At 38.1% G+C, this 26,765-nt stretch overlaps 2 protein-coding genes and 1 pseudogene across 9 annotated transcripts in view; 2 read left to right on the top strand and 1 right to left on the bottom strand.

Moving 5' to 3' along the window:
* The window catches only part of VIL1 (villin 1), a 26,372-nt gene extending 24,662 nt beyond the window's left edge, over positions 1 to 1,710 (top strand). The window contains exon 20 of the mRNA XM_059928687.1: positions 642 to 1,710. Within this exon, the coding sequence (XP_059784670.1) occupies positions 642 to 755 (114 nt within the window). The 3' untranslated portion in view covers positions 756 to 1,710. The remainder of the gene's footprint in view (positions 1 to 641) is intronic.
* USP37 (ubiquitin specific peptidase 37) overlaps positions 1,682 to 26,765 on the bottom strand; it is a 93,529-nt gene continuing 68,445 nt past the window's right edge. For 7 of the 8 annotated variants that reach the window (XM_059928683.1, XM_059928681.1, XM_059928682.1 and 4 more), the window contains 7 exons: positions 25,670 to 25,925; positions 17,685 to 17,851; positions 15,269 to 15,329; positions 9,350 to 9,465; positions 7,642 to 7,711; positions 6,772 to 6,910; positions 1,682 to 6,255 (listed from right to left, as the gene is read on the bottom strand). In XM_059928683.1, the coding sequence (XP_059784666.1) occupies positions 6,168 to 6,255; positions 6,772 to 6,910; positions 7,642 to 7,711; positions 9,350 to 9,465; positions 15,269 to 15,329; positions 17,685 to 17,851; positions 25,670 to 25,925 (897 nt within the window). In that variant the 3' untranslated portion in view covers positions 1,682 to 6,167. Of the gene's footprint in view, positions 6,256 to 6,771; positions 6,911 to 7,641; positions 7,750 to 9,349; positions 9,466 to 15,268; positions 15,330 to 17,684; positions 17,852 to 25,669; positions 25,926 to 26,765 lie in introns of those variants that run through there. The other variant, XM_059928686.1, reaches the window with a different exon arrangement.
* LOC132368696 (ornithine aminotransferase, mitochondrial-like) lies at positions 12,605 to 14,339 on the top strand (annotated as a pseudogene).

Raw genomic sequence — 26,765 nt, forward strand, 5'->3', positions numbered from 1 at the left:
TACTTATTTATTTTTGGCTGCGTTGGGCCTTCGTTGCTGCATGCAGGCTTTCTCTAGTTGCGGCCAGCAGGGGCTACTGTTCATTGCGGTGCGTGGGTTTCTCATTGTGGTGGCCTCTCCTGTTGTGGAGCATGGGCTCTAGGCGTGTGGGCTTCAGTAGTTGTGGCTCTCGGGCTCAGTAGTTGTGGCACATGGGCTTAGTTGCTCCACGGCATGTGGGATCTTCCTGGACCAGGGCTCGAACCCGTGTCCCCTGCATTGGCAGGTGGATTCTCAACCACCAGGGAAGCCCTCTCCCATTTTTATAGAGAGGAAAACTAAGACCTAGAAAGAGAAGCAACATTTTAACCAAGCTAAGTCAAATGTGGTAATTCTTATTTCAGGGTTAGTGTGAACTTGACCCTGGTCGAAAGAAAAGGAGCTCTATCTGCCTCATGTTGTTACCGTCCTTTTCATTATGTTCCAAATTCAGGGATCAAATCTCTTGGACCTCAGAATGCCACCTCCCCCCTTCCCATCCCTTTCCTGGCTCTCACAACATTGTTTTTGCTCATTTGATTTCTGTACACACCTATATGACTCAACAAATCGAACTCTGGCAAGAATGTGACCTTTGCCCTCTGGTCCCTCTCCTCTTCTAGGAGCACCTGTCTGTTGAGGATTTCACCAAGGCCTTGGGGATGACTCCTGCTGCCTTCTCTGCTCTGCCTCGATGGAAGCAACAAAACCTCAAGAAAAAAAAAGGACTATTTTGAGAAGCAAGAGTAGCTGTGGTTTAAAGCAGTACCCTACCCCGCTTGCAGAGCTTTGTTTTGTTATTACTGGTATTAGTCTTATATTAATGGAAGTGAAAATTTACAGTTGTACCTGTGAGCAGCAGTCTGTGGCAATGCCACTTCTGTTTAGTAATCTACCTATTCCTCCAGAAAGATGATTCCTCCATAAGGAGCCTGTGGTCCCAATTTCAGGTCTCAAGAAGGTGGTTGCATTTTTTTTATCCTGGGTGTTGCATTACTTTTAAACCATCCTGTTCTAGAGCTTTTCCTTCTTAGAAGAGCAGCCCAACACTTCACAGAAGAGCCTTTCCTAGGCTTTTATCATGACTCATTTTTAATTATGGCCGGTGGGCTGAAGCATTTTGCAGTTTTATATCTTTCCGAGAGTAATGGCTTTTCCTTTTCACATAATACTTTTCTTACTGCCTTCCTCAGGTGATGTTAAAGGGGACCCATTCTTTGAAAGAGCTGAATGGCCCAGGTGATGGCCCTATTTAGGAGGTTTCACAATACTCACTAACCAGTACCCAGCGAGAGCAACATACTCACTAGGCCTAGGCTTAAGGCCCAACAGCAAGTATGAAATACAAATGCCATTTCACCCCCCTCTCTGGTACTCTTAATAATAAGGCGAAGGAAGAGCGCAGTTAAGGCCCATGCTGGGTTTAAAAACTGTTATCCAGAACCTCTGCAAAGCTTCACAGGCTCCCCAGGTGAAATCCACTGGACGTTGGTGCTGACTCAGCCATACCTGGTTTCCCATCCCATCCCCTTTAAGGTGTAACAGTGTGCTTGAAAGTCCAAGTCAGAAGGCCAACAGGTGATTTCCACAACTTCAACAACGGGTTAAGTGTCTGCAAGAATATGTCCTTTTCAGAAATAACAGTTGAACCAACATAAGGTTAATAAAGGCTTTAATTTCACACACAAAAAACTCTATGCATAATTTAAAAAGGAAACAAAAACAAGGAAAAACCGTACAGGGTACAGAGGAACAGTTCTGCTAAAACACAGATAAAGTGCCGCTCCATACAAAACAACATAATGAATCAGAATCAAAAGTCACTCTGAACACAAAGAAAGAAAATCACCTCACAAATAATGTGGCCAAAGCTGCCAGCAAACCTAGTAGTGGCTCAACTAGGCAAAGTGTAGGAAGCTTACTTCTGTTCTCCTCTCCGTAGCATAAATAAACAACACTGACAATAGGCCAGAGAAGATGGGGATGGAAGGAAAAGAGGGAGGGAAAACTAAAGACGAGAGGTGTGTACAACCACTGTGTCTCACTCTTCCACCCATTCTGTTCTTGAAACAGACCAGTTCAGATGATTGCTCTTCTGTTTTGGCATTGGACCTAACAAACTCCAGTCCTGATGCAGACCCTCATCCACTCTACTCTGACACCAGTGGACACGCCTCTACTTCAAACCTCTGCACTTTAAGTCCAAATTACTGAAATCAACTGCTTGTATTCACACTGGCACATTTTTTATTAAAAACTTCAAAACCTCAGACACACAGCACACATGGAAAGGAAAACACTAATTGTGTATAAATACGATACAACAAAAGAGACTGCCTGAAGTTTGGTAATCAAAGCATGCCATAGAGGAGTCAGTGGTCGTGGTGAGACACAGCAAAAGAAACCTGTCACAAAACTCTCAAGGCCTAACAAACTAGTTTTCCAATAAAATAAATATATATATATTTTCAGATGTAAATAAGACATTGATAGAGACAAAATTAGAATTTTGAAGTAATGCATTAGAAAGATGTTAGAGGGCAGAAATCTGTTTAGATTTTGTACACACTTAAAGAGCATTACTTGGTGTAATGCAAGATGGGGAGGAGGAAAAAGATGTTTCTGTTTTGGGGGGGACACTTTTATGTGACTTGCATCTAGTACTGGGTGTTGTTTTTTCTAAAAATCTCCATGTATACACAAGATCCACATGTACCTGGAGATCCAGCGCTGTTTCCTTGATTTAAAACAAAAGGGCAAAAATGGTTGGATGACTAAGAGCATCCACTGTAGTCGATTTAGAGGACAGAGAAGAAAGAGGAAGAAGGGTAATATTTTTATTTGTTTTAATATAATCTCTGTTCAGTAGATCACAAATGAGTTTACAAACTACCTTTTTTCCTGTATGTTTTCAATGCCCATGCTCTCTCTACACTCATAATGCTCCACTACGTATGAGATACTGCCAAGAATCTCTTTAATTTAGGTGTTTCCGAATAATTTTCATTATACAACTAGCTGTACATGTGTAGAGCTATATTTATACAGTTACATAATGGTAACTGCAATATGGAAGAATAGGTAAATTCAGGAATTCACTTGCTGAGGTTTTAATTCTTAAAGTTTCTCTTTTAGAAAAAGTTTACACTTGATCAAGGAGAGAAATAAATGTCTAATCTAGTATTTGCCTCCCAGAGTTAATGAACTGATCTTTAAGTATCCTTGCATACTTCTTAAAATGTAAACACATTTACATTTGTTATTGAGCCATTAAGTTAGGCCTGAAATTAACAGACCATGGCAAGTAAACAAGTAGCTCTTGGAATCAAAATATAAATAGAATAATTATTCATGGACTTGCTTCTTATTCTATCCTGCTGAAACAGAACTTCTGAGTCTGTACACATAAATATATTCCCTACAAAACAGAATCTATCTCCTTATAGGCCTAAATTATAGTCAGGGCTTCTAAAGTGATAGCAGCATCTGGGCACATGCAACTTTCCAATCCTCTGTAATAATATTAGGTGATAATAATCAACAAGTTTGAATTTTAGTTTAGCTTTCCCTATCAAAAGATTCCAATTAGGATCACTTGTGTGTAGAACTAAGAACTGTCAAGTTCCAATTCAAAGTCATTTAAAGTAATGTAACATATTTGGTATTTTCAATAGGAATATTACTTATTGTGCAAGCTGCCTGGAACTGAAGCTCTCTGTCCCTATCTAACTTGTCCCTTTCGGGCACCAACATGCCAAATGCTCCATTCCCCAATTCTGAGCAAACTGCACAAAAAATATTATCTACTTGTAACTTTTAAATACATACAGTCAGCTCAAAAAAACAAAACTCCATCAACATGGTCCAGCTGAACTCTCCATGTGTAGTCATTAATCCTTCACTGAACCAAAATGAGAAAGTAACTTTGTAGTGAAAGGGGTAATAGTTGAAGGAGTGAAGGGAGAGAGGAAGGCTGACCAGGCCAAAACAATGGACAGACATCAAGGAAATTTCAAGTCCCAAACTTGCAAGTGTATGAGCAGTGACATAACGCATCTACTTTTTTCAACTAATAATTCCTGCCTGAGACATGAAGAACAAATCAAATTAGGTTCAAGCCAAGTGTACTTCTAAACCATACACACACACAAGCTATGAAAAGCAAGTCAAACAAGGGTACTTCATGGGCATCCTAGGCTTATGGCATTATATTTATTTGTTTAAATGCCCTAAATGCACCCACTCATGTCAATCATTCCCAATCATTTTTAACAGCATCTCTCAAAAGCTCTCAAATACAGACACAGTGAACTAATAAACAGCTAAAGAATTTGATTATCACTTCACTCACATATGAGAAAACCAGTTATTTTCAAGAAAAAAAAAAAAAGGCTCCCCAGTGGAAATAAACAAAATTTTAAAAGCTAGTTTTTTAAACAAGTATTTTCCTCTGCTCTATACTACTCCTGCATATCCTACCACCATACCACTTTGGAACGTTCACTACATTAACAGGTAGGTAAATGGTAGGAGACAAAGCTTTTATCAGTAGTTAAGCAAAAGTGCTGGGGCCATTTATAATTCAAAGATTCAATATTTTAGAATAGGTTACTATGTCAGAACACATCCAAGTTTCAAGAGTAGGGCTGGAGCTCTCTTAAGGCAATCTTCCAGAAAAGATGTTACATCACCTGTGATGTTGGACTTAAAAATGAAAGAAAATGTTGAAGGTTTCATTTTGCTATACTTAACTCTGTGTGATCCTAATGATTCCTGGGCTCACAAAATTATTTTACGAACAAAATTCTACTCTCAAACTCATTCTTTATATGGTTTCACAAGCTGCTTAACCAAGCTGGTTATGTCAGCTGAGTGACTAACATAGCACTTAATGCTGAACCCCATTTAACCTCAACTCAAAGCACCTAAAAAGATAATTATGCACCTTTGTTATTTGTTAGTTATTGGAATTACCTAAACCAATCATATTTTAATCCTCATCCTGTTTTAAGGGCAAAGCCAGACAGCAAATGGTTATATGTTTAAGCTTTATCCTATAGCTCGTGTGCTTAATTTCACCCTTGAAGCAGGGCTTTCAGCTTTAGTGGTCCAGAGTTTCAGCTTTAACACAAGAATACTCCTCCTGACCTCTCTATGTGTGGGAGACAGAGATGCTAGCATTCTTCATATTCTTTAGGTAATCTTGTAGGGGAGTCCCAACTGGGACAACATCACTTTCCTACCTCTTAAAGTTTTGGCTGCAGTCTGTTAGGGTAATGCTTGCTCCATGGAAGAATGACACAGAAGAAAAATAAAAGATTCTATCTTCACCACGGTAATAATATAGATGATATACAATGAAAATACTGTGTGAAGGAATCTCTTTAAAGAAAATACAAAGTGTACAATGAATACCAAATGTGGGAACATAACACATTCCAAAGCACCAACAATCCATTTCTTGGGACTGCATGTAAACAGCAAAAGCATTACAAATCCATGAAATAATTTTTTTAAAAAAGCTCCTCAAGTCAGGTGGCAGAAATTGTCCCTCCTTTGTCAGGAGGACAAACTGTCATTAGTGTAACATGGAGAGCTGGCTTTCCAGTGAACTTTACTAATAGGAAACACACATGAAAGATTACAGACTTCAGTGAAACTACTCAAGGAACATAAAAGCTAAATGCCAAATGATATGTATATCTTCACACATTTCTCAGGTGAACGGACTCTTTGACAACTTCATCTCGTCTCCAAACTGCTGTGCTATTAATTTTGACCAGGCATACTCTGGTGGGCTATCCTAACTCTTTAAGGCTCCATTCATTCCACATATATGCGTGTGTATGTGTGTGTCTGTATGTACATATATATATATATTTACAACATGTATTCCTAAGACAGAAGGAAGTGCCACTCTTGTAGGAGAAAAAAAGGATAATCAGCTACAGATGTGAGACCAAAGTTTCCATAAAACAATTAATGGAGCGTTCCGCATAATTGCAGTTTTCGTCTTTTGGTTTGGCCCTGAGCTGTTTGTTGCTCCCGCATCAAGTAGAGTTCTAAATTCTCCTCAGGCAGAGGAAAGAGAAGTGGGTGGCAGTAAGAGAGAATATGCAGTGCACACTGCCAACCCAGGAGTTTGTTTCTCATGAAGCCTGACGAGTGGTCTTCCCCACTTCCATGCTAAGTGCCTGAGAGGTCTTTTCTGTTTCCAGCAGCTCATCAAAGATCTCCCTTAAAATAAAACAAATAAAAAGTTAAACAGGAAATTCAGTGAACAGAGACAGAGGATAGACAGAAAATAAACATTGATAAAGGCTGCATAATCCCATGGTGCCTAAATTTTATTTAAATAAGCAGCTCATTAATTTTATTACCATCTTAACCCCATGTGCCGATTCTTAAAAATACTTAGTGGGGAATGGCAATAGCTAGCTTTGATAGAAATGCTATGTAGTTCCTATCCATATAACTCAGATCTTCTAGCTGATACAATGAAAGACCAAAAAGTTTTATGACAGGACAGCTTCCATCATAAAAAGATCTTAAGTTCTATACCTAGATTCTACTGTGTAAGTTAAGAGAAAAAATATTTTGGAAATATCAAGACATGAGCCCTAAGCAAAGACAATAAAAGCCGTAAATTGTCTACCAATTAATTGATGGGAACATTTTATCCTTAAAGAAAAAAAAAAAAAAGAATTCAAGTGATTTTTAGCCCACGGCTTCAGATCAGGCAAAGTTTCTTACTTGTGCATATAAAAGAAGATGTAACCACTTCGATCTCGATCACTCTGCACAGAAGCCTCTTGGATTTTAGATACCTCTAGGTCATTATAAGTAAACCAAGCCTGCTTCTTAATGTCGTACACATCACTAATGTAATGACCTGAAATAAATAAAATCTTAAAATTAAGGTTATTTTTTTAAAAAAACGTATTAAAGGGGCTTCCCTGGTGGTGCAGTAGTTAAGAATCCTCCTGCCAGTGCAAGGGACACGGGTTCGAGCCCTGGTCCAGGAAGATGCCACATGCTGCAGAGCAACTAAGCCCGTGCACCACAACTACTGAGCCTGTGCTCTAGAGCCCGCAAGCCACAACTACTGAGCCCGTGTGCCACAACTACTGAAGCCCGTGCACGTAGAGCCCACACTCCACAACAAGAGAAGCCACTGCAATGAGAAGCCCGCACACCGCACTGAAGAGTAGACCCCGCTCGTCGCATTAGAGAAAGCCCGTGCGCAGCAACGAAGACCCAACACAGCCAAAAATAAATAAATAAAATAATAAATAAATTTAAAAAAAAAAGTACTGAATTTTTCTCAGGGACAGGAAGTTTCAGAAAGAGAAACAGCCAACCCCATTTCACCTTACTATACCAGGACAACTTTTTTGATAAATATATTTTGTTTAGGGACATTTGGGTCACATGTGAATAGAGAAATCAAAACAGTTGTACCTATTAACACAATTCACACTTAGTGTGATCAAAGAAACGATTTCAAAGTTTTTCTTGATGTGTTTAACTTACACCTCACAAAGCTAGGCTCAGAGCAACCCAATAAGGAGTAAATGCTGGCTAGGCCATTTATAAAATGCTGAAATCCTAATGTCCATTTACCTGAAGAAGAAGTGCTACCAATGTGACTGACAACACTGATGAGCCGATAGGAATGAGGAAGATTTCCTGTCTGGAAAACAGAAGTGGGCATGACTTTCAACTCTTCATCTGAATACAAGCAAAACACTAATTTTAAATTTATTATCAAAGCTGACATGGCAAAGTTTCAATGTGTGGGGGGTTAGACTCAATAAAAAAACCCAGTGGTTGGTATTGTTCATATCCTTTGACCCAAGAATTCTACTCCCCAAGAATTTATCCTAAGAAAATAATGCAAAAGAAGGAAACAGTATATATGTATATAATTATTCACTGTAGCATTATCTATAATAATGAAAATTTGGAACTAACAATACGCTCAGTAATAGTTAAATGGTTACTGGTATATCAGCTCAGTACAGTATTATTCAGTTATTTAAAGAAAAAATATGTGGGTCAGCAACATGTTAACTTGTTTTTCAAACTTACATGAACACACATAATAACTATAGTTCTATAAAATAGATATGTTAATGGCTAAGTACTGAAAAACAGAATGGAAAAAATGAAAAGAGTTGCTGTGTTGCTGTAGAGATTATGGATGAACTTTTACATTTTAAATATTTTTTAAAATGCTATTTAAATATTATTAGCAGAAAAGTAAAACAACTGAAAAGTGATATTCATGGACTTCAGGCAGCACTATAAGATATAATTTTGGGAAGAAATATAGCTATAGGTAAGCCAGAAACCATTAAAATGTTCAAAAACTTTGATGTTGTAATTTATTTCTGGGAATTTCCTTAAAGAAGAAAATCCTAATATAGAAAACATTAACAATCATACACAGTTCAGGCAGCACTATAAGATATAATTTTGGGAAGAAATATAGCTTATAGGTAAGCCAGAAACCATTAAAATGTGCAAAAACTTTGAAGCTGTAATTTATTTCTGGGAATTTCCTTAAAGAAGAAAATCCTAACATAGAAAACACTACAATCATATACAGTTCCTCGATATGTTATTTATTATAATGAAAAAAAAAAACAACTTAAATGCTCAATGTTAACTAAAAATTAAATAAAATAAACAGCATGTTCATTGATGGAATACAGTATAGCCATTAAAAATAAAATGCTTATAGTCTTTAACAAGTAGGATAAAAACTGTACTTATTCTATGACTTTTTAAAAGCATACTTAGGGTACTTTGGGGTAGGGATGATAAAAGAATATATCAAATGCTAACAGTAGTTGTGTTAGAATAGTGGGATCCTGGGTAATTAAAATTACAAAAAATTTGGAAAATGGGAAAAAAGCAATTATTTAGGGTAAAAAAAGATTTCAAGTGCTCTAGTTAATGTCATCAACAGTTTTTACTGAGTAACAATCAACTATTTTTAGTATTTAACCTTAAAGATAAAATAGTTTTGGTAGAATGGAAGGTGATTTAATATACATATGACCTTGAGAACTATTACTAAGTTATTACCTAACATGCACATAAGGTGATCAGGATGTGTGTTTTTTTTGTTTTTTCATTTTGTTTTGAGAATCTTCTGTGTAAGAAATGACAAGCAAAGGCCAAGAGAAAGTGAAGACCATTTGATGGCTGCCAAAGGGTCAGAAGGGGACCTGGAATGGACATTGACAGTGGGGCCTTTGAAGATAAGGAACAACAGGCGTAGTACTGACAACTTGACCTACAAATGGAATATAATGTCACCCACCTCAGCATTTCTTTTCAGTTCCTCAGCTTCAGCTTCTGTATACTCCATATCTAAAACATCCTCATTTCCAGAGTCCTCATCAGAGCCCAATGAATCCAGAAAAGAGTTGTTAAACTCTGAAGAACACAAAGACAAAGTCTTGTAAAAGTTCTTGGAATAGACACAAAGAGATACGATTGGGAAGGTATAAAACAGCTTGAAGTACACATTTTATCATTCTAAGAAACATAAAACATATTATTATTAGGGTTCCAATTCACCCAGCTTACTCTAGGGAATAAAAATTCAGGCACCAGTTATCTGTAAAAGAAATGTTCCCTTTTGTTTTAAATATATTTATATGAAAGGGGATAATACTCTTTTAAGAAAGGAATAAAACTGAAAAAAAGAAATTACAGATAATCCAATTTCACTGAATTCTCTATTATATAAACTATACGTTAGATTTGACACACTTGGTGCATATTATAGGTGCCAACAGCAAACATAAATTATCTGACAGAAAAGAGACCATAAGAAGATCAACATCCTTTCATTTTCTTCAACATTAAATCATACTTTGAAATTTAACAAAAATAATGGAAATTCAACCTTACACTCCTAAGTTTTACCTAAAATACACTAAACAAATAAATCCAAGGTCCAATTTTTCTCCTTAATGTGTTTCCACTGGAAGAATCCATCTTTAACTAATGGCTTCAAATAAAGAATCCCAGGAGCATCTGTGCATAAATGACTTTTTTTTTTTATAGAGTTGTTTAAAAGACATGAACACTTAAGAATGGGAAGAACAGGAAAAGACTACAGCCTCAAAATTCTGGACTCTGGAATATAGAGGGGTGACTGACTTAGCAGACCTAAGAAAGTCAAACTTAAGCCAGTAATGGAAAAGTTGAGAACCAATCCAATTTATATTACAGAGTCCTCAAAAGACATACAACTTGGAAATAGCAGGTATCTCTAAAACTGGAGGCTAAGAAGAGGATAAAAATAAGGATTAGGAGAAAGTTGTTTGAGTTACAGACTCCTAGATCCACTTCCCCTTACTTCATGCTGCTGGGCAATGACAGAGGTCGGCAGCTTTGTTCTCTGGAGAGTTGGTAAAACAGTCTCTGGATTGGAGGATTCCAGGCACAGGGGAGTACCATACTGAAAATAGGGGAGTAGGCGACAGTGTGCATATTGAAAGATGAATATAACTCTCACCCCCACCCCCAGCCCTATGCCTATACTTGGCTTCTAGAACTCTGGCAGCCACATCTTTTACCTGTAGGCAAGGGCAAGAGACTAGAAAACTTTCTTTAGGAATCTTACCAGCCCAAGGGAAGGCCTAAAATGTTAACATCATCCCCCAAACAGTAAAACCCTGTAAAACTCAAAGTTGACAAGTCCTAGCTATTCATATACTCAGAGCTTCCAATCATCTTTTTAGTCCCCTACTCTTTTTTTTTTTAACATCTTTATTGGAGTATAATTGCTTTACAATGGTGTGTTAGTTTCTGCTAGTCCCCTACTCTTAATCATGAGCTGACAGCCAAGGATTACTAGATTATTGAAAAAAGACTCTAACAAGGAATGTAAAGACCATAATAAACACACAGGACAGAGCAATCTGGAGAAAAGAGAATCTATTCAGGGAGATGGAAATGTCAAATAAACAAAAAAATGAACCGTATTTAATATCCTCAGAGAGTTGAGATGGTATTGCTTCTATGAACCACCCCCACTCCAAAATCTTATAAAAAAGTAACAATCACAAAAACCAGTTCTTGAAAATTAGAAATATGATAGAAATAAAATACTAAAAAAAAGTTTGGAGTTGGTGATAATGTTGGAGAAACTTCCCAGGCAGTACAGCAAAATAACAAAAAAATGGAAAACAGAGAAAAGAGATGAGAAAATTAAGAGGATCAGACTAGGATGTCTGAATAATAGGAGTTTCAAAAAGAGAAAAGAGAGGAAGTAGAATGAAGGAAATCAGTGAAAATTTCTTAGAATTGAAGGACAAAAGTTTCTAGATTAAAATAATCCTCTAAGTGCTCAGCAGAAATGGATGAAACAGACACACATCAAGGCACATCACTGTGAAACTTAATCACAATGGAAACAAAGAGAAGATCCTATAAGCTTTCAGAAAAAAAAGATGTCACATCAGAATAAAGAACAGCTTTAGACTTCTCATACAGCAACCCAGCAAACAAGACTTTTGTCATTGCCCAACAGCATGAAGGTGGGGGGAAACAATGCTTTTACAATGATTGTAAACCCTGAATTCTATATTCAGACAAACTATCAGTCAAATACTGGGGCAGAATGAAACTTTCAAGTCCTCCAAAAAATCTAAGTCACATCCCCTCTTTTTCAAGAAAACTACTGGGGATGTTCTCCATCAAAGCATAAGTACACAAAGGATGAGAAAAGAGTCATACAGGAAATGGGAGATTCGAACAAAAGAGCGAATCAGAGGGAATCCCCTGGAGAACGGTTAGGGAGATTTCAGGATATCTGTGCATGGATGTAGAGGGCAACCAGTCCAGACTGGAACAATATGACTTGAGACGGTCAGTCATCACCACCATTGTACCATCTTTTAAATCTGAGGACAGAATGCCTAGGTGAGCCTAGCTTGAATTCTTATTTGTAACTGTCTCAACCATCTGCCAGTGAAATTCTTGCTCTCTTGACCATCCCCTGGTGTCTAGATCAGCCTAGAACACTCATTTTATACCAGCAAAGTGTTTTGCTTTAATCTATTTCTCAGAGCCAGAGAAAGACCAGAGTGATCTTAGAAAATACAGAGTTAGCTCACTTCCCGTGACTACCTGTCCTGGTAGACTTCCAGCACATGGTCCATAAATAAGTTCTGCCAAATCCCCTGACTATGGTGAACCTTACGCTTCTAAATACTCATTCACGACTTGTCTCACTGGCTTCCCGAGTGAGCTCTTATAAATTCATGGGGAAACTGAAGTCACATTATCTTCTCCTAGCAGTCTTAACAGTGGCAGTATTGCTGTCATACAGATGGATTACAGATAGACTGTCTTTGCTATTTAATTTTTCAAAATTAAAAAAATATATTGTTTAGGGCAGCTGTTCAGTTGATGTCGCGTGTCCTAGGCTGGTCTTGGAGGTGCCGCCAGGAGTTATTGGACCCTGTGAAGACCATCCCTGGATCTTGGGTTAAAAATCTGTATTCTAATCTGAACTGTGGGAAGAAGGGATGGTTGGTGATATTCCTACTTGAAGGACATCATGTTTTCCAGACTAGCACATGTGCAGACTGTTGCTGTCCTTCACCATAGAATTCATTCTTCAGTGGCTTCTGCTATTGGGTTGGCCAAAAAGTTTGCAAGATGGTACGGAAAAGCTCAAATGAACTTTTTGGCCAACCCAATACATCCGCTGCAACTAAAAAAACAGTCCAAGGTCCTCCATCCTCTGATTACATTTTTGAACGGGAATCTAAATATGGTGCCCACAACTACCACCCTTTACCTGTAGCCCTGGAGAGAGGAAAAAGTATTTACATATGGGATGTAGAAGGCAGAAAATATTTTGACTTTCTCAGTGCTTACAGTGCTATCAACCAAGGGCACTGTCATCCAAAGACTGTGAATGCTGCGAAAAGTCAGGTGGATAAAGTGACCTTAACGTCTAGAGCTTTCTACAACAACGTGCCTGGTGAATACAAAGAGTATGTTGCTAGGGCTTCCCTGGTGGCACAGTGGTTGAGAATCCGTCTGCCAATGCAGGGGGACATGGGTTTGAGCCCTGTTCCAGGAAGATCCCACATGCCGTGGAGCAACTAAGCCCATGTGCCACAACTACTGAGCCTGCGCTCTAGAGCCCGCGAGCCACAACTACTGAAGCCTACGTGCCACAACTACTGAGGCCCGTACACCTAGAGCCCGTGCTCCACAAGAGAAGCCACTGCAATGAGAAGCCCGCACTCCGCAGCAGAGTAGCCCCCGCTCGTTGCAATTAAAGAAAGCTGGAGCCCAGCAATGAAGACCCAACGCAGACAAAAAAAAGAAAGAGTATGTTACTAAACTTTTCAACTACCACGAAGTTCTTCCTATGATTACAGGAGTGGAGGCTGGAGAGAGTGCTTGCAAACTTGCTCGGAGATGGGGATATACTACTGTGAAGGGTATCCCAAAACACAAAGCGAAGATTGCTTTTTGCAGCCGGAAATTTTTGGGGTAGAACATTGTCTGCAATCTCCAGTTCCACACACCCAACCAGTTACAATGGTTTTGGACCATTTATGTCAGGTTCTGAAATCACTCCATATAATTATCTGCCTGCTCTTGAGCATGCACTTCAGGATCCAAATGTTGTGGCGTTCATGATGGAACCAATTCAGGGTGAAGCAGGCGTTGTTGTTCTGGATCCAGGCTACCTTGTGGGCGTGCAAGAGCTCTAAACCCAGGACCAGGTTCTGTTTATTGCTGATGAAATACAGACAGGATTGGCCAGAACTGGTAGATGGCTGGCTATGGATCACAAAAATGTCAGACCTGATACAGTTCTTCTAGGAAAGGCACTTTCTGGTGGTTTATACCCTGTATCCACAGTGTTGTATAATGATGAAATAATGTTGCCCATTAAACCAGGGGAACATGGTTCTATGTACGGTGGCAGTTCACTAGGCTGCCGAGTGTCCATCACAGCCCTTGAGGTTTTGGAAGAAGAAAACCTTGCTGAAAAAGGCAGACAAATGGGTATCATCTTGAGAAATGAACGCATGAAGCTACCTTCTGATATTATAACTGCTGTAAGAGGAAAAGGATTATTAAATGTTATTGTTATTAGAGAAACCAAAGACTGTGATGCTTGCAAGGTATGTCTGTGACTTCGAGATAATGGACTTCTGGCCAAGCCAACCCATGGTGATATCATCAGGTTTGCACCTCCACTTGTGATCAAGGAGGAGGAGATTCTGGAGGCCGTGGACATCATTAACAAGACCATCTTGTCTTTCTGAGGGTGGTGACAGTTTTCAGTGGTGCCTGGTAGCCAGCTGGAGACAGGCAGTCAGTTGACATCCTGTAAAAAGCTCTGCGTTTCTGTGCTTAATGCAGGCATATTCCACTCCCTCGTGGCAAGGGCTTTTTAAAAAATATTATGTTTTCAGTTCATACATAATAGAATGACACTTATAAACGTGCAGTGTGCTGTGTAACATAACTAAAAGAATGTCCTGGCATCTTATATTCAATTAAGTGGTTTTGTGTGTGTGTGTGCTTTCTAAGGTGAGATGCCTCTCTCCATATAGAAAGCCTTTTAATCAAGCCCCTCAGCATAATTTATATACGTTTTAATAATTTCCTTGCTGGTATAAATGTTTGTATTTGAAAAAGTTATATGAGGGTATTACACAGAAGACTTGCTTAACCTTATAAAGTTGAATCATAATCACCGAATTTTAGGAAGGATTAATGGTTAAGCTTACATAAAATCTACTAGATTTAAGTAAACTCGATATTGGCCAGCACCAGGATGTATTCTATGAATGTCATTATTTTGAATTAAGAATTAATGTTTAACATTCCCAGATTATGTTTTAAGTGTTTGATATAATTTGTAAAAAGTGTTTATTTTCAGTGTTTCTTTAAATTTAAAATAAAGCTCATATTTAAAATGTCAAAAAAGTATTGTTTAGGGATATGAATATGCATGGTAACATTATTTTTTTTTTTAAAAAAGGTAAGTTAATGATGAATACAAATGTCAGATCGGTGGTTTCCTTTGGGAGGGAGGGAAGGGAAGGCGTATACAGGTAACTTCTAAGGTTCTATATCTTTACCTGGGAGGTGTTCAAATTTGTTACTGTTATTAAAAATAACAAAAACATTTTTTATGCTCTTCTGTGATACATTTCAGCATATTAAAAAATGTAATTAATCTCCATACCTTGAAGACTTAACTCCGTAGCTCTTTTGAGGTCATCATCTTCTTTCTGTTCCCAAGCCTCCTAAAGGGATAAGAACAAAACTAAGGTATTTAAAGAAGTATTGATTAAACTTATTTAATGAGGATAAAATCCACTGCTCTGAAAGTATTTGCTAATAATGTTTTCTATAATCTTATGGATGTTTGGAATATGACCTCTTGAGGGATGTGGAGAAGTTCTTTACTTTTTCCAACACTGTCTTCCTAAAACAAAAACGTGGGGGTTAAAAAGGCTTAAATGCTATCTCTTCTAGTTAATGACGCTTGGCTTGCCAACCAAAAGCCATTCAATGTGACATTATGATGTAATTTCCTTTTCTTCTAACATGTATGAGATACCTGGAACATAGCAGATACTTAGGAAATAGCTCTCTTTTCTTCCCCTGATTTACAGGATTTGCCAAGTTCCTTGGTATAAATACTCCTACCATGGCCAATTTTAAGCTACCAATGTGACTCTGAATGCAGATTTGGGAAGTATGTATAGTGGGCTCTCCTAAGCTGACAGGGAGCTGGCTCTAGCACAGACCCTACGCCTGTGACATCAAGATAAACAATATTTCCGCAACATATTATTCATAGATTTCTATTTTTATTCTTGTTAAAGAAACCATAAACATGTAAAAGAAGCTTGGTAAATACTAAATGAATGCTGCTGACTGTTGCTTTTCTAATACATACGAGGTTTTCTTAGAAAAAAATTGTACCTCTGAAAATGTCTCAACTAGATGACTCATTATAAAAGGAATAGGAAAATGTTTACTACAAAAAAAAATTTCCCTCTCATTTTCAGAGAAAAGATAACTTACAAAGGATGCATGAGTAAAAAAAAAAAAGTAAAATTGTTTTATACTTTTCTCAATTCTAGACTTGTTTTTAAAGTTACTTAAATGTATAAGAAGCTTAGAATGAGCTATTCTGCATTATAGTTCTGGGAGCAATAGTACTGTGTTCAAGAAAGTTACAGAGGTGTTCTCTAAGAGGAAATATGATTACTTAAATTTATCCAAGTACATAAAGTCTATGCTGAAACAAGAAGGTAAAGGATTCTCTTTTAGTAATTAATAGAATGATGCAGGTATATCAAACTAAAGAAACTTCATCTCATAATCCTATCCTTATATCTGAGACAAATAAGGTAGTTTTAAACGGGTCAGCTGACAAGAAAAATATATGTCTTTTGTCTAAGAAAAGGAGGGTTGCTGAATTTTTTCTTTTTCTGCACTATAAGCAACTATTGTTAAGAAACCAAACCATGGTCTTTTACACTAAGTTTTCTACAACAAATGATTACTATATATTATTTGTAAGACAGTTTGACATATACACATCTTGATGACAAGGCAACTAGGGAGGTACTTCTTATAAATATCAATAAAAGGATACAGAGCAGCTGGCTCTGAAATAGTTTTAAAGCAGGAGTTCTCAACCTTGGCTGCACATTAGAATCACTGGGGGAAGTTTTTTTTTTTAAAAAAAAACCCTTATAAAAAAAAAAAAGAAATCTAGATGCCAGACCACACTTGAGATCAATTACATCAGAATTTCTGGGGGGCAGAACAACCCAGGCATCAGTATTTTTTTTAAAGCTCCCCAGATAATATTAATGTGCAGTTTAAATTAAGACCCAATATTCTAGTGACATTAGATTTCTTAATCTGATATTTGCAAACACTAAAATTGTGCATTCATTCTAGGGAGTCTTGGCAAATTTTTATTACTAACATGTATTGTATAGGATTAGACAACCATCAAAATATCACCTTTTAGTCAGATACCTCAGCTGACTGCAACAGTGCAAATCAACCAGCTTTGGCAAATACAAGCATAAAGAACTAAAAATTGAAGAATAGATTACTACATAAAGAAAAGAGCAGATAAATGTTAGTCTATGACTAAAATCTAAAATTTCAGACAATATTCCTGAGAATTTTATGTTCAAATAATTCATAGGAAAGGATTCATATTGTGAGAAAATGACTAAAACAAACATTTTGCCTTAAAATATTAATGATAAAATCATCATGGTATACTGGCTGTTTCAACTGTTTGCAAAATAAAGTTGGACTAGGGATGATCTCTAACAACTCATCTTGCTTTAGTGTGCAATAAATTATAGCAATAGGAGGTAACCAACAAGACATTTTGTTGCATTTGGGTTTTTTAAAAAAGAAAAAATCAATGTTTCTGTTTCAAACCCAAGGCAAAAGCCCCAAACAAGTTTAGTTTGTTTTGGTGGTTCAGTGGTTCAACGTATGTAAATCACCTGGAATAATGCTTGACACACAGTGCTTAACAAATGTTTTTCACTATTATTATTGTTCTATTTCTTGGAAAAGACAGGTATGGAGAAAGTAGCAATATAAATATCTCTTACTTGCTCTTGAAGGCTCTGAGCCAATGCCTGCTGAAGCTCTTGTTCCTCCCTCTCACGCTCCATATCATACTGCTGGAGCCAATCAACTTCTCCTTGAGATCCTTCTGGAGTTTTGTTTTCTTTATTCTCATCACAGTCTTTAGTTATCTCAGTAAAACTGGCAGGATCTGAGGAAGCAGAACATAACTGGGATATCCTCTTATAAACTGAACTCTCTGCACTAGAGTGACATGCACTGTTCAAAGAGTAATGTATCCTAACCTCAGACATAACCTGCTTGGGACACACAATCTCACTTACTACATATCTAGATCAGGGTTTCTCAATCTCAGCACTATTGACATTTTGGGTGGGATAATTTTTTGTTTGGCGCGGGGAGAGGGGCTGCCCTGTACACTGTATAGTGTTTAGCAGTATTCCTGACCTCTACCTACTACATGCCAGTAGCAACCCCACACTCCCCAGTTGTGACAACCAAAAGTGACATTGTCAGATGTCTCCTGGGGGACAAAACTGCCCTCGGTTGAGAAACACTGACCTACAGCAATGGTTCTGAAACTTAAGCAATCATCAGAAACACTATGGTTAAGGATGGAGAAGAATAAATAGCCATATTCAAAGGTCATGTCACATGACCAAGTACTAGGAATAAAGTATTGTTTAGAGTAAATGAAGTAAGAATTAGGATAGAATAATTAAGCTAATTATTGAGATTTTCCCATTTATTACACTGTACGTCATATGAGCATTCTTACATTAATAATGAAATGAGCCTTGAACATATTCTAAATCAGAAGAGCTACATAAAATATGTAATAAACATCTCATGTACCATACAAGTATATGACAACATATATGTTTAAAACATTCATCCAAGGAGGTAAGAAAAAATATTAACCTTTTATTTCTTTCTGTTCATTCTCAATCTCTAGATTACGGCTAGCTGGAATAAATAATATAGGCATAATTTTGTTCTGGTTATCTGAATTTCATTATAATTTTTAATATAGGTAAGAGTGGGGAGAAGAGGAAGGAACCTCCTTCCCTCCCTCCCTTCTCAAACACTTTACCAAAGCAAAAATTTTCGTCTTAGTAAGTTAAGGAAGTTCTCATAAAAAGAATTCAACTGGTTAACAAGAACTACCTTTACAGATTTATTTCACATGGATTGTTTTAAAATTAGTATGTGGTCTTTACCTGCCCCAATACTGCATTGTAACCATTTAAATGGCAGATAATTTTCTATAGCACAGACAACTCTGAAGCTTACAGCATCTTGGTTTTAGACTCTAAGTCAGCAACCAGTCATTATTTTTTAATTGAACTGACTTGTTGACTGAATATTTATCATTGAAACTAATTCTGAATGTTCATTAAAAGAGGAAAAGAAACTCAGGATATTATTAAGTGCAAAAAGCAGTACGATTCCAATTAAAAAAAAATTATACTCCTCCATTCTTGGAGAAAGTCATTTTCCATAGCCTGCAAGGGGCAGCTCTGAGGCGTGTAAGATCCCACCTGTCCCTCTGGCCTTAGCTTACTGGACCAGGAATGAATATCGGAAAGAATCAACCAATCAGACCACTTCTGGAAATTTGGAACCGTGACATTCAAAGTTAGTTGATGTTGAGCGTTTCAAGTAGAAGAAAGATTGGGGAGTTGAGGCTGCTATTTTAGGGCATAAGATGAGGATTATTACTTTTATTATCAAAACATACTCAAAAAAAGAAGGTGACAGAGGCACAATTTTTCTTAACCAATAATTTTCAGCACTCAATATACCAATGTACCTCACACAATCCTAGAATTACACTAGTAATTAATCCATGTGATAGAAAACAGATGTAAGAAAGTTTACTTTGAGATGCTAAAAATCAATATACCTCTGTCTTCAGGACAAGATTATCAGATGGATACAAAAAACATTTCAGATCTAGGAACAAATATGACCATGAAATAAAAAACACAGAGGGGAACCATGTGTTAAAACTCAAACATTCTTATACTAAATATATCATCTGCCGCTTCTCCCACCCCAGATGAAAGCTGCTCCTTTCTTACATTCTATATTTCAGTCATTGGGATCACTGTCCACTCAGTTTAGTTGTTTTTTTTTTTTGAAGATAGAAATCTGGGAGTCATTTTGACTTCTCATTTATCCCTTCATATTACATAAATCGTTATTTCCTAATTATCTCTCGAATCCATCAACTCTTTTTCTTTCTTTCTTTTTTAAAAATATTTATTTATTTATTTGGCTGTGCTGGGTCTTAGTTGTGGCACGTGGGATCTTTTTTTTAGTTGCGGCATGCGGGCTCCTTTTTATTTTTTTTTAGTTGCGGCATGCAGGATCTAGTTTCCTAACCAGGGATCGAACCCGGGCCCCCTGCACTGGGAATGCAGAGTCTTAACCACTGGACCACCAGGGAAGTCCCAACTGTTTTTCTTTTCAATGCCAAAACCTTGGCTTAGGGCACCATTAACTTTTGGTCTGGACTACTGCAATAACTGCCTAACAGGTCTCACAGGATACTTTGGTTCTTCTCTAATTTATGCGCTACACTGCAGCCAGAAATGATCTTTTTCAAATATACATCTTTATCAAATACTTTTTCACTTAAAATTATTCAGTAACTTCCTAATGCTTTTGAAATAAAAGTCCAAACTCCTAAACATGGTTTTAGGCCATGTAAAAACTGGAGACTGCATAACTCTCTAGTCTCAACTTTTTGCTTTTCCCCCTCAACACTATGTTCCAGCCATGCAGATCATTCTGAACTTTTGTAGGTCCACTAACTTACCATGGCCTTTCTCATGTTTGGGCCTTTGCATACACTCTTCCCCTCCCTTTGGCTAACAGTAAAACCTTACTTAACCAGTATTCCTTCCCCTCCTCAGTTGATTCATGAGACAACCAATCTGATGAGCCCCAAATATTTATTGAGAATCTACTATATGCCAGGCACTGCCAAAGAAGCTGGGGATATAGTGATAATTAAGGCAAGATGGCCCTTGCCCTGAAGGTGCTTAAGTGCAAAGCCTCTGAGATGAAAATGAGCTTAGCATGACGGACACAGAGAGAATGCTAGTACGGCTAAAACAGCAGAGTGAAAGAGGGGGAAGGTAAAGATAGGCCATGGTGAGAAGCCTGGATTAAGTGTAATGGGAAATCACAAGTTTTTTTTTTTTTTTTTTTTTTTTTATTTTTTTATAGCTACTTTATTTATTTATTTATTATTTATTATTGGCTGTGTTGGGTCTTCGGTTCGTGCGAGGGCTTTCTCTAGTTGCGGCAAGCGGGGGCCACTCTTCATCGCGGCGCGCGGGCCTTTCACCACCGCGGCCCCTCCCGTTGCGGGGCACAGGCTCCAGACGCGCAGGCTCAGCAGTTGTGGCTCAGGGGCCCAGCTGCTCCGCGGCATGTGGGATCTTCCCAGACCAGGGCTCGAACCCGTGTGCCCTGCATTAGCAGGCAGATTCTCAACCACTGCGCCACCAGGGAAGCCCAAATCACAAGTTTTAAGCAGAAGGGTGACCGTGTGATTTAAGCTTCAGAAAGATTATGTTGGCTGCTTTGTTCAAGAAAGAAGGTCTGTAGTGGGGCAAGAATGACGGAAGAGACATTAGGAATCAACTGTAGTGGACCAGGTGAGAGATGGAAGGCTAGAGTTACAGCTATGAAGATGTTGATAAATGATTAAATTCAGGATATATTTTGGAGGTAGAGAGGACTAGACTTATTGATGGGCTGAACGTAAGGTGTAAAGTAAAACAAAAAAATCAAGGGAGACATATTTTTTGGACTGAGTCAAAAAGTGGTGGATGGTGGTACCATTTGCTGATATGGGGCAGGGTTATTGCCGGGGGTGGGGGCAGTTAAAAATTAGACAGCCAAATGGGCATTTCAAGTAGGCATTTACATGTGTAAGTTTAAAGCTCAGGGGAGAGATCCGGGCTAGGGATATGAATTTGATATTTCATCAGTATGTGAGGTTATGGTAATGTTTGAGATCACTCAGGGAGAGAACTTTAGAGAAAAAACAGCTAAGGACAGTGTCCTGGGAATACTCCAACAGTTAGAGTTCTGATGAGGGAAGCAAAAAACAAAACCAAAAAACCCTGGAATGAACAGTTGGTTTGGTAGGAAGAAAAAACCATGGCAAGAATAGTTTATAGAAAAAAGTTTATAAAACTTTAAATGTTAAGGAGGGAGTAATGGATTGTATGAAAATTGCTAATGCAAACTTTATAAAGACCATTTCAGTGGAGTGGTGGGGATGAAAGCCCACTTGGAGAGGGCTGACAAGAGAATGGGAGATGGTAAGAAAGTAGAGAGAATGAGTAAAACAACTCTTTCAGAGGATTTTTCTGGGAAGGGAGCAAAGAAAGGGAGCAGTGGCTAGAGGGAAACACAAGGTCATGAGAGTTTTAAAAAGATGGGTGATATTAAGGCACACCAGGAATAATTTAGAAGAGGGAAGACCTGATGCAGAAGAGAAAGAGTATCATTTCAAGAGGGAAAGTCTTTAGAAGGCACAAGTAGATGAAATCTTGGATATGAATGGAGGGATTGGCCTTAAATAAGAAGAGGGACATTTCCTCCATAACAAAGGTGAAGGCAGAGTTTTCATCTGACTGCATCTATTTTCTTTGAAAGGTATATAGCTAAGTTATGTGCCTAGAGTATGTGTGGAAGGAGAACTACAGATTTGAGAAAGACATGGAGACCAAGAAAAGAAATTTACTAAGGAACTGTAACAGAACTGACTAGTAGCATGTAGTGCCCATGTAAGAGCATAGTCATGATTTTGAGGAAAGTATAGTCAGCACAGTTTGGGGACTTTTCTCCAGCAATCTTCAGCTGCTTGGGTGTAGGCATGGAATAAGAAGCTGGTTGAATTGGGAGATGGGACTTTGTTAGGTGACTGAGAGAAGAAAACAGAGCAAAGAGATAAAAGCATATAGGCTGGGGAGGGAAGTGGTGACAAGAGGGAGGTGATGAATAGCAAAAAGTAGAAGACAATGGATTGGAAGTCTTAATGAGATCAAGCAACTGTTGAAATAAGAATATGATATTAGGTGAGCTAGGGGAAGAGAAGGGTTAGAGAAGGATATTTGAAATTAAGATTTCAAAGGTGGTACATTTACTGATGATGACAAAGTCCAGGGAAGTGGTTCTCAAACTTCAGCATGCATCAGAATCAACTGGAATCAAAACACAGAATGCTGAGCCCCACATCCAGAGTTTCTCACTCAGAAGGTGTGGGGTGGGGTCAAGAATGGCATTTCCAGCAAGTTCCTACATGATACTGATGGCCTGGGGACACACTTTGAGAACTACTGGTTTAGGGTATGAGTTTTGGCAGTTATCAAGATGGGGTAGAAGAAAAGTTCTTTGGAAATAAGATTAGGAATTGAGAAACCAGGCTGTTGAAAGGGTCATTTATGAGGATGCTGAAAGCCCTAAGAATGCTGATGGGCGTGGAGTGACTGGAAGGTAAAAGAGAGCTACAGACAGAGATAATAGGTGGCAAAGTCTGAAGTCACGTACCAAAGGAGCTGGGGTTTTTGTAGGATGAAAGAAGATGAGCAGTTGGAAATGGCAATGGGCAACAAGGAAAAAACCATCTCCAGGCTCTGAAGTTTTAGGGTATGGGGGAAAAAAAACAGCTTATAGTTAAAGAATAGTAGGACAATCCATAATGGGAGTCTTTCAAAGAAAAATTGGCCTGACTAGAGACTAAAGGGACCTAACAACCAAACGCAGGGGGTAAGCTTTGGGTTCTAGATTTTTTAAAAAGTGTAAAAAATATTTTGGAGATAATTGGGTAAATGTGTATGTGGGCTCTATATTAGAACTATATATGGAATTACTGTTAATATTCTTAGGTATGATAATTGTTATATAGGAAAATTTCTGTGTACTTAGGAGAGTCAGGCTGAAGTATTTTAGGGTGAAGTATTATGATACCTGCAACTTCATATGGTTCCATTAAGAAAAGAGTGTGTGTGTGTGTGTGTGTGTGTGTGTGTGCACACGCACAATCTCTAAAGATGGCCTCCAATGAACCATGCCTACAGGTATTCCAACTCTGTGTGGTCCACCTCACAGTGCATCTGGGCAGATCCTGTGAGTGCTTTAATGAAATGTGGTGGAATTGATTCTGTCCTAATTTTGAGCCTATACATTAAGGAGGCCTGGCAGCAGCCTCTTTTGTGCTTTTGGGAGCCCTGAGCTATCATGTAAGAAGTTTGGCTACCATGCTGAAGAGGCCATACAGGAAGGGAGAGGCCCTGAGATTACATGAAGAGATGAAAAGCTGAGGAGAAGAGGGGAAGGGAGATGGCCAGGGAGAGGGGACCAGAAGAACAGAGAGGATATCTAGCCAGCTCAGCTGACCCTTCTAACCAACACAACCCATGTGCCAAGGTGAGCCATCTTGGATGTTGTAGCGCAGTTAAACCCCAGCCAACATCACAAAGAGCAGAAAAACTACCAGCTAAGACCAGTCAATCCACAGTAATGAGATATTAAAATTACTGTTGTTGTAAAGCACTAATTTTGGGGTAACTGCTGCACAACTACACATACACACAGGGGCAGTGTGGAAGGGAGAGAAAAAAATGTGACAAAATGTTAATGAATCAAGGTGAAGGGTATAAAAGTGTATATTGTTTTATTCTTCAACTTCTCTCTGGATTTGAAACTTTCAAAATAAAACCTTATGGAGGGTTTGATCACATTTGATCGTTCCTTAGAATTATTACTGATTTTTAAAGTATGATAATGATATGGAGGAGTTCTTATCTTTTAGTGATACTGAAATCCTTACTGATGAAATGATCTAATATCTGGGATTCACTTCCAAGGGCAGTGATAATAAGTTTAGTAAGAGAAGGGGACTTCATAAGGGTACTTGCATCAAGAGGTAAAAAAAGGTGTAAAGAAAAAAGAAAAAAAAGGAAACATCTATATACAAAAATCATCAGCTTTTTGTTTCCGGTTAAATTGAGGAAATACTAACTCTTATTTTACTTGCACATAAAATAATTCAAAACTGAGGAGGCCCTAACAACCCCAAGAATACAGAAAATAATTTTGTGATATACTACTATTCTCTTCATCTCCAAAATCCTAGGCTTAATATATGGAAACACGTTAGCTAGCTACCTAGATACAGATACTAAAGATATCAGGAGAAAATATTAGACTTGGCCCCAGGAAAAGGAAGTGAACGTTTTCTACTTAAAAAATCTTAAAATACCCATAGTGCAAGGCAAGGAGGCTCAGCTCTGTTGTTTGCAGTGAAAGCTTGAGAAATAACAAAATATGAGTAATAATTACCACAAAAATAATTTTTATCTGTATAGCACTTTACATAATATGTATATACTATCTAACATTCTACCCACAACTATCTGAAGTATGTCTGGTAGATTCCCCATACAGAGGTAAGAAAACTGAGTATCAAAGAGATTAAATTACCTATTTAGAAATTTATAACTTGTAGGTGGTATAGCTAAGACTAGACACCCAAGACCCTCTTAGTTCAGTGGTCTTGCCACCATTATGAAGGGATGAACCCAAAGAAGAATGGAGAACTTAAATTATTTATATATTAAAACTTGGTATAAGTTCAGATATACAAAAATGAAGAATTACACACATTTCTGAGAGCAGTGGTGTGAAAAAAGTGACCAAAAACTGACACAAACATTTTTTAAATGCACAAGAATACGAACTTTTCTTCTGATGTACACCTAAAGGGACATGGCATACTTTACCACTAGCCTCTGGATACTAACTCACAATATTTGCTTCTCATTTTTTTAAACTGTTAAAAAAAAAAAAAAGCACAAAAATATTATTGGCTCTGTTATACAGATCCATCTCACATCCCATTATGTAGAAGTCATTTGTTACTATAAAAGCTTTGGAACACAGTTGTGCCTGTTTAACAGATGTTTATTTTCATTAAACCTACCGGGCTCTGTGACTGTTTTTGGCTTCTCAGTTTCCACAGGGTCTGGATTTTCAGGCATTTCTTGAATATCATCTTCTGCAAATCCGGTATCAGGGCTGCTGGTTGGTTTATCATCATCTTCATGACTGAGAGATGGTGAAGCTTCTCTTTTACTTATCTCTAAAACAGCTGCCAGAAGCTCTTCTTCACTTATTCCGTCAAATCCTGAGTTTTCCAATTCAGACTTATCACGTTCTAGTCTGCAAGATTTTGAATCCTGAAGAATAGAGCTGCTTTTAGAAGAAACCAGAATGCCTAATAATATAGCAACCTTGGAGTTTAAATTGATAGGGACTTCCCTGGTGGCGCAGTGGTTAAGAATCCACCTGCCAATGCAGGGGACACAGGTTCAAGCCCTGGTCCAGGGAGATCCCACATGCCGCAGAGCAACTTAGCCCATGCGACACAAGTACTGAGCCTGCGCTCTAGAGTCCACGCGCCACAACTACTGAAGCCCGCGCGCCTAGAGCCCATGCTCCGCAACAAGAGAAGCCAACGCAATGAGAAGCCCGTGCACCGCAACAAAGAGTAGCCCCTGCTGGCTGAAACTAGAGAAAGCCTGCGCACAGCAACAAGGAAGGAACGGACGGACGGAGGGAGGGAGGGAGGGAGGGAAGGAAGGAAGGAAGGAAGAAAGAAATCTTGCCATTTGTGACATCACTGAAGGACCCTGAGGGAAATAAGTTACACAAAGACAAATAATGTATGATCTCACTTACATGTGGAATCTAAAAAACAAACAAACAAAAAAACTAAGCTCACAGATAGAGAGAACACATTGGTTGTTACCAGAGGTGGGGGCTAGGGAGTGAGTGAAATGGGTGAAGGGGCAAAAAGGTATAAACTTCCAGTCATAAAATAAATAAGTCACAGGGATGTAATGTACAGTATGGTAACTACAGTTAATAATATCGTACTGCATACTGAAAGGTGCTAAGAGTACGTCTGAAAAGTCCTCATTCACAAGAAATGATCTATCCTGTGTATTTATTAAGTTTGCTGATGCTGGTTATGAAAGGCATTTGTTTGGACAGTCAGATATTTTGGTGAGAAATTA

Source organism: Balaenoptera ricei, chromosome 7, assembly GCF_028023285.1.
Source record: "Balaenoptera ricei isolate mBalRic1 chromosome 7, mBalRic1.hap2, whole genome shotgun sequence".
NCBI lineage: Eukaryota > Metazoa > Chordata > Mammalia > Artiodactyla > Balaenopteridae > Balaenoptera > Balaenoptera ricei.